The sequence below is a fragment of the Antedon bifida genome, chromosome 5, assembly GCF_963402885.1.
Source record: "Antedon bifida chromosome 5, ecAntBifi1.1, whole genome shotgun sequence".
NCBI classification, from domain to species: domain Eukaryota; kingdom Metazoa; phylum Echinodermata; class Crinoidea; order Comatulida; family Antedonidae; genus Antedon; species Antedon bifida.
In genome coordinates this window covers 6594969-6607484 of record NC_136230.1, presented here as the reverse complement: position 1 = coordinate 6607484, position 12516 = coordinate 6594969, and the positions used below count along the sequence as shown (strand labels likewise).

The 12516-nt window shown below is 32.5% G+C and overlaps 3 protein-coding genes across 3 annotated transcripts in view; all 3 read left to right on the top strand.

Moving 5' to 3' along the window:
* The window catches only part of LOC144843093 (uncharacterized), a 175982-nt gene that overhangs the window by 125647 nt on the left and 37819 nt on the right, over positions 1-12516 (top strand). The window contains exons 9-10 of the mRNA XM_078699782.1: positions 2852-2995; positions 3205-3336. Coding sequence (XP_078555908.1) covers positions 2852-2995; positions 3205-3336 — 276 coding nt within the window. The remainder of the gene's footprint in view (positions 1-2851; positions 2996-3204; positions 3337-12516) is intronic.
* On the top strand, positions 3514-8463 carry LOC144842302 (uncharacterized). Its single transcript, XM_078698734.1, has 9 exons — positions 3514-3526; positions 3885-4025; positions 4326-4637; positions 4805-4860; positions 5168-5185; positions 5453-5693; positions 5842-6138; positions 6278-6365; positions 7295-8463. Exons 1-9 carry the CDS (start codon positions 3514-3516, stop codon positions 7509-7511), a joined length of 1383 nt encoding a protein of 460 aa, XP_078554860.1. The 3' UTR covers positions 7512-8463.
* Positions 9805-12229, top strand: LOC144843125 (uncharacterized). Its single transcript, XM_078699851.1, has 3 exons — positions 9805-10021; positions 11685-12068; positions 12183-12229. Exons 1-3 carry the CDS (start codon positions 9946-9948, stop codon positions 12227-12229), a joined length of 507 nt encoding a protein of 168 aa, XP_078555977.1. The 5' UTR covers positions 9805-9945.

Sequence of the window (12516 nt, the reverse complement as noted above, 5' to 3'; positions counted from 1 at the left end):
AGGTCGTTGTGCCATGTCGAAAATACCTTTCTGATTCGTTAGCACGTCCAAGTTGGGTTGCAAAATTACAGGTTGTCCGTGTGGTAAAAGAAAGCAATTGGCGATGATTCAGGGATCAGGTCCATCCGCGAACAATGGTTGTGAGTTGACTGTGTATATGTCACTTCACCAAAAATAGTCTGCAATTCAAGGGCACTAAAATGATGGTAATCGGCTATACGACGTCCACTATTTGATCCAATCTCTCAGCTACTGCTGTGCGCATACATATTTTACGGCCACAATCACTAAAACGGTTACCGGGTGGATCCCCCGAGAGCAGACAAATCGTCTCCACACAATTAACGAATGATTCTCATCATAGAGAATCCAATAATTGACTTAGTAATATGACATATGAGATTGCACTCGGTGTTCCCTTGTTTCAGTTTTATTTCGTAAACATAAGATCGAACTTTGTATCGTTTATTTTTTTTTTATTTATTAAACTTTATCACTACACATAACATAACATGTAGGCAGAAAAAAGAAAGGGATGAACATGTGACAAGCATCTCTATATCCACATCCCCCTTAAAATACACTTAACAGTAACAAATAGAATATATAAATGCAGAAGGAAAATATAAAAATAGCTAAAATAAATTACTTACTTTTAAATACTATACTGAATACAATTTGAGAAATAAAATAGGCCTACGGTATGACGTTAAAACTTATACTTTTATATATTAATATGATACAAACATGCCTACTGAACTATTGATTCTGGCTTTATTTGCCGCATGTATTCAAATCATAATTCGGTATCGACCTTCAGGAATAAGAATCTAATTGTTATCTGCTATAATAACTTCCACTACTATAATTCTTCAACAACCAAAACCAATCTTTACGCCCCCAAACGTCAATTTCGGAAATCCGAACATTCACTAATTCAACTGTTAATGTCATTGTTACACATTCTTAAATATTAGGCCTATGGTATATTTGCTAATCGAATATTGAGTTTTGAATGAGAGTACTACTAGGACTAGCCAGCTACTAATTCTGGTACCTGTGAGCTTAGTGAAGATGTTCGCTAAACGTTTTTCAAACTTGTTCCACCTGATTGCGACTCTATGTGTTACGTTTAATTCCGGATTCTCAGGTATGTTTTATACTGACTTGCTTACATTTTTTTGAAATCGGGGTTCCTCATTTTATTCATTAGTTTGTATTGAAATATACTTATATATATTTTGTGTGTGGAAGCAATAACTATCTGAAAGTTGCCGTAACAATAGAAAGACCAATCATAAGGTTACCTCCAATCTGCAAACAGCCACTGCTAATAGTGTGTCACATTTTTATATTATAATCTATTTATTCGACATGTATACCGTATTCCCGCAAATGGTCTACAGTACTATTATTCACCCGATTGGATTCACTTTAACTTCATTAAGAATTACTATTTTTTTAATTCTTTAAAGAGCCATTAGATATAACAGCACTTTCTGGAACACCTCTAGTTGACGCGAATAGTAATGGTTGGTTTCAAGGATTCGCACTTCAAAAAGACAAAGGCATCAGAGATTTATCAGTTGGAATATTGTACAAGAATATTGATGGAAACGATAACGTGACTTGGGCTGATACTGGTAATTTTAAAGGGCCAAGCTCTAGGCAGCAAACAAAAGATATGCCAGACGGTAAAATATTTTCAACCGAAAGTATAATTAAATACCGAACACACCAATATTTCACACTTCTAGGTGTTAATAACTTGCAAACTCAGACTGGAGTCTTTTCATTTGAAGCAAAGAAAAATGGAGTAGTCACACATTCAGCAATAATATTGAAATCTGCTTCTGGTGAGTAATGCCTGCTATCCTTATGGTGTTCAAAATTATCAATTATTTGTTTGTATAGAGGTGATTAACTAGAAAAACACATCAGCATCATTACATGATTACGTTCAGTTTGTATGACCTATTGATTCAATTTTTACAGCCAATATTGAAATGGAGCACAGAACGATAACAGTCGGTATAGGAGAGTCTGTCACTATCAATCTCAGTAAAGGAAGTGATCTTGACGATTTACGTTGGAGAAATAATTACGGCGAGGAAATACACAGTCTGCGGAGTAGTACGTCTGCTGTGATTGAAAACATACGAAGAAAAGATGATGGCGTATATGAATGTTATACAGGTGGTAGTCCTAATGGTACCAATGGTATCATGAGACTTATTGTTAGAAGTAAGTTATAACATTTATTACACATAAATTAATCAGATGGAAACACGTCAGATAAAATATTTGATGTGGCCGGTTCATATAATAATAATAATTCTACTTTTTTAAAAAATAAACAGCATGGATACAGATTTATAGGGATATTATTAAACAATGGTACAAAAGAAAAGTACATTTTGAAATGAATTACGTTTATTTTATTTTTAAATTAGTTTATTATGTAGTTTTTGAGATTTGAAATGCTAGTTTGGAAAACATGATGTATAAACTTAAAACTTAAACATTAGTCACAGAATTCTGTTTGTACTAAAACAAATATACCAACCAATATAATCGTATAGTGTGTTCACTTTAAATGTTGTCTTTATTAGCTTGTCCCTCACCAAAATGGAACCCTCCAGACTGTGAAATGAACTGTCCCGTATGTTATAATGGCGGAGTGTGTGACGATAAGACGGGTCTTTGTATTTGCCAAGCAGGATTCAACGGCGCTTCTTGTGAAAACGGTAGGCCTAAATATAAACTGCTAAAATACGTGGACGTGTAATTAACAAATAAAACATAGCATACATCCTATTGAACGTAATTGTATGTATTTTATTTGCGATAGGTTGTGGAAATAACAACTGGGGTCGTAAATGTGACTCTGTATGTAGCAGTGAGGGTGCGAATTGTACTGGAATGCTTTTTTGTCCACCTGATCCAGTTGGTTGTACATGCATCAATGGTTTTGGAGGAAACGATTGTAGTACAGGTTATTGAAATTTGCCCTTATGTAAATCTATAATATATAGATTTAATTGCAAGTTTATAATTAATACTGTATTAGCATTATTGCTATATTATGATTGGTTATTATTACATGTGCAATCAAGTAAGATAAGAAATAATGATAAAATAAGATGTGAAAACTGTAAACATATTATTATTTGTGATGGAATAATACTGAACTACGTTTTATAGTGTGTGCAGCTGGATACTATGGAGCAGATTGTCGCCAAGAATGTCACTGTGACGATAGTGTTTGTGATAAACACACAGGATGTTCATCCGGGTCAGACTGTTTGGATGGATACACTGGTGATACTTGTCAAGGTACTGTATACTCTATAAGTATATACTTCTGTGATACTACCACTATTTGTTACTTAGCAAAAGTATAGTTATAGCTTTGTTTCTTTTGTTTTTGGTTGTTTGTTTGCACGGATCCGTCCACAATTTTTAAGTTATCATCCTGACTTTTTAGGCGTTATTAGTTATATACTTCCAGACATGTCTATTGATTGTCAGAATAATTGATGTATTGGTTACAAATTCTGATTAAAATCTCGAGTTATTTTTATCTTCAATATGGGCCGAAATAATAAATATCACGCCCTCTATTGCTTTCTCTGTATTGCCAAGTATTTCACTCAGTTTCTAATTTATTTAAGTTGTTTGGTTTATCTTCACTTTGCAAACTAAAGTTAACTTACTATATAAATATTATTCAATATTCAAAACCATTGCTCCATAATTTTTTTTTTTTACTTTTGCCTAAGTATTAAATCCAAAAGATATCGTTTTATAGTCATATCTTTTATGGAAAGTTTTTTGTTTTTAAAATCATATGGACCTGTTTTGTTTTTGTTTTTTTATATTAGTACCTCCGTTCTGTCCGTCTGGATTCTTTGGTGTTTTGTGTAACTATCCATGTCACTGCAAAGATTCTGTAATTTGTAATCGAGATGGAATTTGCCCTAATGGATGTCATGAGGCTTGGACTGGAAATGAATGCAGCATAGGTAAGGATCATAAACACTAATATAAAAAGTGTAATTTTCAGTTTTGATAGACATGCATAATACACAACACAATACTGCAGTAGCTTGAAATAGCATTATAAACTACTGTTAGTCGAGCACTATAATACTCTACCGTAATAATGGTAAGTCTAAAAATTATAACAAAAATAAAATATGTTAATATGTGTGACATATTCAAGATTCCCCTTGATGGCACATGATCAGCATTCTCTGCTATACCCTATTGAAATGAATTTAAACAGTTTTTACATAAACAATTTGCATTTATTTAATAATTAGCATTACCATATCGTTCTGAACCGCCAAGTGTTGCGAACCAGACAGCAACAAATATAACATTTGACGTCACTTGGATTCTTGGTGAAGACTATGGAACAGGAACAATTACAAGACGAAAGCTTTCGTATAAATCATCGCAGATGGATTCATTTACATCTATAGTTAAACCAGATAGTGATTTATTTATTGTTATTGAAAATCTCATCCCAAATACTCAAGTTCAATTCTACTCTCAATTTTCGAGGGTGGTTGGTGGTATTGAGGTAGATGGACCAAGAAGTACACTTGGATCAACCAACACAATCTGTTTAGGTAAGAATATTACAGCAAAATCATTAAAAAGATGCGAAGTCTATTAGTTATGTTACTGTTAATCAGCAATTAAACCCAAAGTCGTTGTTTTAGGTCTATAATAATAGGCCGTAAATCAACATCAACTTACCTACTGTTTGCAATTTATTTTTTGTATTATGAAATAGAACCTTTAGAAGAACCTGAGATAGAATTAGAAACAGTTGAAGATAATCAGATGATCGTGAGTGTAAAGGTACATTGTTTAATATAGATTTATTCTTGTTTGTTAGAATGTTTCATACATTATACCTTATGTTATTGGTATTTATGTATGTTCAGTGAAAGTATTACATAGTTTTCATGACGTAAATGGTTTCTCAAAGGTTCCGCAGATGTTCTGTCGCCTAAAAGTATACATTATGTTGCTGTTTTAGGTTTTAATGACGTAAACAGTTTCTAAAATGGTCCGCATATATTTCATCGCCTATAGTTTAGTAGTAGCTAGGTGTCAAAGTTTTTTAGATTTTAAATATTAAATCGGTTACTAGTATCATATCCAAACAACGGTATTTGTCATTTACTGTATTTTGGTTATATTTTACCTTACCTAACCTCTGCATGCCTCGTGTATCATAAGGCTGCAGTGGAAATTTTCCAGTTGGTTATAGTTTTGCTTCGTTTCATATCCTCCATCTAAGGGTTTCTCCCTCTTTTTCCACTGTTCTTCGCCATGTTGTTTTGGGCCGTCCGACTCTCCCACTTCCTTCTGGTTTCCATGTCATAGCTGTCATACCAATTTTACCTTACCTGAATTTTTGTTGTTGTATTTTCAGCCTGTATCTAGTAATTATGATAGCATCCAATGTAACTATATTCTTCGATATCAAGTGCAATACTCGGACATTGATGGACATACACAAGATGTTGTCAACACAACAAACAGTTCTCAATTAGAAGTTGAACTATCAGGATTATCAAGTTGTACTGAATATGTCATAAACGCCCGAGTTATTAATAATATGGATATTGCCGGTAATTGGGGACAAAATACAAAGATACTAACAGCGCCATCAGGTTGGTTGACCATTTACTAAAATATATAATAGTCCTAATCAGGGAAGAGTGAAATGTTTACTCTTCCCTATTCTAGACATATTACCATCCTTGTAAGTAACGATTAGGCTTATAATAATTTATTTTTTATTCTATATTGTAATGCTAGAGCCAGCGATTGAAAGTGGGTCATTCACAAATGGAACACATGTTGTGATAAAGTGGAAATCTCCTACTTGTGGAATCACAGACTATCAGCTGATCTACTATTATGAATTGTCAGGTGGATTCTTTCAGCAAGGAAGTACAACAGAAACTGAACTTGTATTATTTGGTGAAGAAATTGAGCCAAGTATAGAATATACATTCACAGTATTTGCATCATATGTAAACAATAATGGTACATCTGAAACAAAGAAATTTAGGTTTGGAACCAATTGTGATCCAAGCCAGAAAGAGCAATTAGGTGTGTATTGAGATTGATTGATATAAAGTATTGGTATTGTTAATGGAAACAGTGGAAGAGATTTAGACCTAGAATTCTACATGGAAAAAAATATTAAAAATTACAACTATAACAATGTGACATGTTTCATGTTTTTCAGATTACGTAATACTAATAGGAGTTGTAATTGGATCATCAATACTTTGGACAGTTCTCACAGTTGCTATCACCTTGATGATATCGAAACGGTAAAGTATCACTCCTAGACTGTTACTGTGGTTGAAAATGAAAAGACGTTAGATAATGACTATGACTTATGAATGTTACGATCAAATTATTTCTGAAAAAGAGATCCGTTGATGAAATAAATATACATACACTTTTTTTTTTTTTTTCTCTTTTGTGAGGTTCACTCACCTTTATTTCATTTCAAAACATAATCATTTTGATAAATAAACAATTTTTTTTTTTATGTTTGCGTATTATCTTTTTAAATATATAAATATTTTCATTTATAAATATAAAGTTTCCCCTTACATCTTTAAAAATAAAAGAAGTCTGTAAGCAATCATTTATACATTTACATTACATATAAACAGAAACAATATCAATACATATATAGAATCAAAAGCAACTAGTTTCTTGTATAGTATAGCTTTTTCCGTGCTTCTTGTTTACTCTCCTTTTTAGTGTTTTTCCTTTTTTTTTTCTCTTTCTGTTTTATTTATACTATTTACATTTTTGTACAAATTACTTTATTTACAGTTACCTTCAAAATAAAAAAAAATAAAAAAAAAAATTAATAAAATACATTCATGGAATGCTCTTGTGTAAGTATATTTTTAAACATAATCCATGAGTTTTTACAGATTGACCTATTTAATTCTGACAATATTTTTATTTTATATATAGAATATAGAGCAATTGAGTATAACTTATTCTTTATGTTGCATTCAGATCCAAAAACTAGTTCTTCAAAAGAACAGTTACTATTATCTAACTTTTTAAATATTTCATTGATTTTTTTCCATAATAAGACATTGCTTTTACATTTGAAAAACATGTGGTTTTCATCCTCAGTTACATCACATAACTCACATTTTTTTGTGTTTTTAATTTTCCATTTATATAATTGTAAATTTGTTGGTAAAATATACATACACTTTGTTTATTTTAGATGTAGACGTATAGATTCAGAAAAAGACGCTGTTGAATCCTCTGCTGTTAAAAAAAATGTATGCACAATAGATACTGATTATCACAGTTTGTCGGAAAAATATGAACAAAGTGTATATGAAGATATTGAGCTTACTGTTACTACGTGTCCGCCTGAATTCATTTACGCAAACTCCGAGTCTGATTCTGTACAGGATCATGTTTATAGTAATAATTGAAAAATGAAAAAAACAAACTACTGAGTTCCCCTTAGTAGAGAAGAAATACTGAAGGGAAAACAATCAAATCGATGCTTTCGCTAATCATACTACATAAAAATCAACTGATGTAAATAATGTAAATACATTTTTTTTAGATATGGTAGTTTGAAAAACAACCCCGCTAATTCTCACGTTCTCTTCTCTAAAAAAAAATATTTAACCAATATGCCAAAAAAAAATCAATTGTACAATTGTATATTAGAGAATTGCAATTTTTAAGTTAACATAATATATAAATAATAATCATTAGTGCAGACACGTGTAAAATAGCCTACAGTAAGATTCAAGTGGAACGGAATTAAAATAATATGATAGGATTATCTAGATACAACAATTAAGACTTTAACGTCTGTTCTCAATATAGGAAAACTGCTAGAACTGAAAGTAGTAGGCTAGCCTAAAGAAAAACAATATGCTGGAACTGAAACAAGTAGTAGGCTAGCCTAAAGAGAACATTCTTAAAATTCGAAATAATATGGAAGAAAACTTAAAATATAGATTCCGACTCTTCCGCGAGTAGAATTTAATAAAATGTCACTAATTAAAGGTGTATTGTGCAAAGATGACTAAAATAAAACATTTAATAGGCCATTGTTAATTTAATAGTTTTCCGCCTTTGCTAAAAAAAAAAAAATAATAATGATTTCGCTTATAAAAAAATAAAATAAACAGTTAAATTAACAAAAAACGCATTGACTTCCAGATCATTGACTATTTTTTTCAAATCCGCAAATAATTATTTTTGTTTAATCCAATTTTCTGTCCAATACATAAATAATAACTATATTATTATGCAGTAATAAAATGGCTCAACTCAACTCAAAAACTTTTGAAACATTATTTTTTCAGGGGTGTAGTATTATAATAAACTTTTAATTGTCTGGAATGATAAAGAATGTTGCTATTTCATACGCTGATTGAATCCTTTTTTAATTGCATTTAAATTTAGGTCTATGCCTATTAAAAACAATTTTAAACATATATCTGTTTTTTTTGTATCCGTTTTCATTTGTTGTAGGCCTATATTATCACATACTTTCATGTTGTTTTTTTTTCTGCGGACTATGTCTAGGAGGAGAGGAAGGAAGGGAGGGAGAGAAAGGGACACACTGACCGCCATCGTGTTTGTCTCCAAATAACCGTCACGCTCGCTTAATTACCGTCCCCTTCATTTACCGTCCCGATTTACCGTCCTCTATCGGCAGGTACTACAGTAATATCAGTTGTTATTTATACAGATGGAATCTACCTTTCTTCGAAACCGATCGTTAGCGCTTTTTGACTAAAATATGAAAATCGGTATTTGTGTATGTTTTGTATGAAAATTAAACGTCCTTAAACAGATACCTGTTTGCTGTACAACGAATAATTCTGTATAACAAAATATACAGAACCAATGAAACATTATGAGGAAAATAGTGATTATGGATAAACCTTATAAAGATAATTAATTTTAGAATATTTATTTATTTTGCATAAAAGTTCAGACGAATGAATTTGAGAAAATGTAATAAATATGTGTAATCCAATAAGTTTTGGCAGTATTAGATCAGCTGCACAAATCTAATATTAGTGAACATAAACCCATACCACCAAAGTATAACATGTTTACGTTCTATTGTTAATATTAAAGAAGTCCTTAAGTAATAGCTAAGCTTGATAGTCTATTGTTATTATAAAAATGTATTGAGGCATATCGTCACAATTGTCAAAAATACAAAACGAATCTCTTTATAAACACCAATGTTCGATCCACGCCACTTAATTTTACAATTTTATTTATTTCCTTATACGCTTTTCTGAGTTTTCTTTTGACGGAAAACCCCTTCCTCGCCCCAAGACCTTATGTGAATAATAATCATTGTACGTAGTGATAAAAGGTTATGGTATTCAAAAACATTTACAGTATATAACAAATTGTTCTGTAAAGTTGGAAATCATTTTGATGAATAAAGAAGCAAAACAGTAGGACTATATATTATTGTAATCATCATCTACCCCATCCCTTCTCTTTAGGCCCTTCATTTTCTTCATAGGATCATACATATTCTCACCTTGTCCATTTAGCATACCATCTTCAATTCTTGCCATTTTTCACATATATTTCTTTTTCATTTGCTATACTGTATACATATCTATTGATTTCTAGATAAAGGAGCCATTGGTTAATAACGACACATAAATAAACAAGGAAATACAGTACTTTGTATTATTATTGAGCGAGTACCGTATAGGTATGTTGTTAAGATTGAGTAATCTATTAATTTCTGTTAATTTCATTGCTTTACATATTAAATATAACACAGCATACTAACCAAATATTGAGTTTAGACACGTAAATGAGCGTACCACTTAAACTTAGTAGCCACCTACAAATTGGACTTTAGTGGAGATGCTGACCGAACGTTTACCAATCTTGTTCCGGCTGGTTATAGCTCTATCTTTGACGTTCCATTTTGGATTCGCAGGTAGTGTTTTTTAATTATACAGGCATATTATCATAATTGTATATAGCTTGTTCACTATTTGCTCAGGGTTCTAATATGTATTCATTAAAATAATCTTTGCAGGGGCGGATCTAGGATGTTGATAGAGAGGGGGCCGATATGGGAAAAATAATCGTCTAGGGTGGTCCGGCATGCTCCCCCGGAAAATGTGTTTCTAAACGCCCAGAGATAGCATCTGAGGCGTTTTGGCCAGTCGATTGTTGTCATATAATTATCTGAATATAGTAGGTTTTATAGACCATATTTAATATACGGAACTGTTTTTTTTGCGCCTAAAGCCTGTTTTCCCGTCGCGAATTTTCACACATTTTTTACGCGATCGTGAATGGTTTCTTGGTTCTTTCAACGTTGCTGGGACACATGGACGTGAAGTTTTGCGAAGCCAAGGCCGGTCACGCGCAGCCGGGCCCGTGTGAAAATTGAAAAAGTTTTGATGCTTCAACCCAGCCGGCATAGGACATGTTTTCGCCGATATCTTAATCTAGTCTTTACACTAAAGACATTAAATTAAATTGTTTTTATATTAAAATTTAGTTTTACTTACACTTGTTATTTTGAAATATCAGACTTTAAAAGAGTACAAAAAACATCGTCGCGTTGTAAAAAATCAAGAATTGTCAGCGCGTACGTATTTTTTCACAAACAATGATGACGTAATTTATGAACTATTTGATTGGTCAGTCAGTTTTACCGATCGTAACGTTGAAGTTGAACTCGGTTTAACTTTTAAAAATTTTTGAAGATTTTAACGATTTTAAATGTTGATTTGTACCCCCCTTTCCTGTAAAATCGTTGATAAAATCGTATGTAAATGGCTGCATAATATTTATATATAATAAAAATACTGAAAGATGAGGGCGTATCAATTTGATCTCTGGTGCGCGTGCGTACAACTGAGGACTAGTGCTGTTCCGCTGTACCACGCCGAGAATGTTGAAGAGTCGCTATCCAATCGAGTTTGAACAATACCATGAAAGCCCCAGTGGTCTAATGGTTAGGATATCTGCATATCAAGCAGGCGGTCCGAGTTCGAGTCTCGGTTGGGGCGACTTTTTCTCATTCTCACAGATTTCCTTATCTTTATCGCTTAAAACTAATCAATTAAATTTCAGTATATCACCGGGCGGTTTAGAATTACTGTTCTTTGCCTGATATATATATTACAAAATCCGCCCCTGCTTTGTATTACAAATGCTATTCTTGTTGAAGTGTACGGAAGCAATAATTTCGTGGGACGGTTCGGACCATGTTCTGTCTTATAAATACTGAAACGTTAAAGCTGTTATTAATTTTATAACCCACCCTAATTGAAATACGCTCTATACAAGACAGGGTGGGTGTCACATTGTCAATGTGATAAATGAACTATCTGTTGCAAATAGCCCTATACCGATTTTTTTCGTAACATCGGTTAAGTAGAACTGTGATAAAATAATACGTTATCACTTAAAGTAATGTATGTATTGCATTCCGTCCTACTTTATTATTTTTGCGACACTTTCCGAGGCAATAGTCTACTTTTAGACCTACATAATTAATAAAAAGTAAATTGACTGTCATATATGTGTGTACTGTAAATTCTGCATCTGCCTCGTGAGGATTATACAATCTTTTTTTGTTCAAGATCCATTAGATATAACAATATTTTCTGGAACACCACTGGTTAACCAGAATAGTTATTTTCGAGGATTCACACTTCAAGATGACAAAGACATTAGAGATTTATCAGTTGGAATATTGTACAAGAATATCGACGGGAAAGATAACGTGACTTGGGCTGATACTGGTAATTTTAACGGTCCCAGCTCTAGAGAGAGATTGGAAAATATGCCAGACGGTAAAATATTTCCCATCGGTAGCATAATTAGATACAGAATACGCGCTAGAGATTGGACATTTCTAGGTGTTAGTGGATTACAGGCTGCAGAAAGTGTTGGTGTATTTTCATTTGAGGCAAAAAAAAATGGTGTAGTTACCAACTCAGCAATAGTACTGACATCCGTTTCTGGTGAGTAATGACATGATGTATCTCATGCTATTATTGTTATAAAGATCAAAATGATCAACTAGAAAACACATCAGCCTATTACACTACTTAGTTGACATTGCCATAATTTTACAGCTAATGTGAAAATGGAGTACAGAACGATAACAGTCGGTATTGGATAGTCTGTCACTATAAATATCAGTAAAGGTGGTGATCTTAATGATTTACGTTGGAGACATAACTACGGTGAAGACATGTGATGTGATTGTTCACTAGAAAAACACATCAGCCCATTACATTATTACGATTAGTTTCTTTGACGTATTGATTCAATTTTTACAGCCAATATTTCAATGGAGCACAGAACGATAACGGTCAGTATAGGAGAGTCTGTCACTATCAATCTCAGTAAAGGAAGTGATCTTAACGATTTACGTTGGAGACATAATTACGGCGAGGAAATGCACAA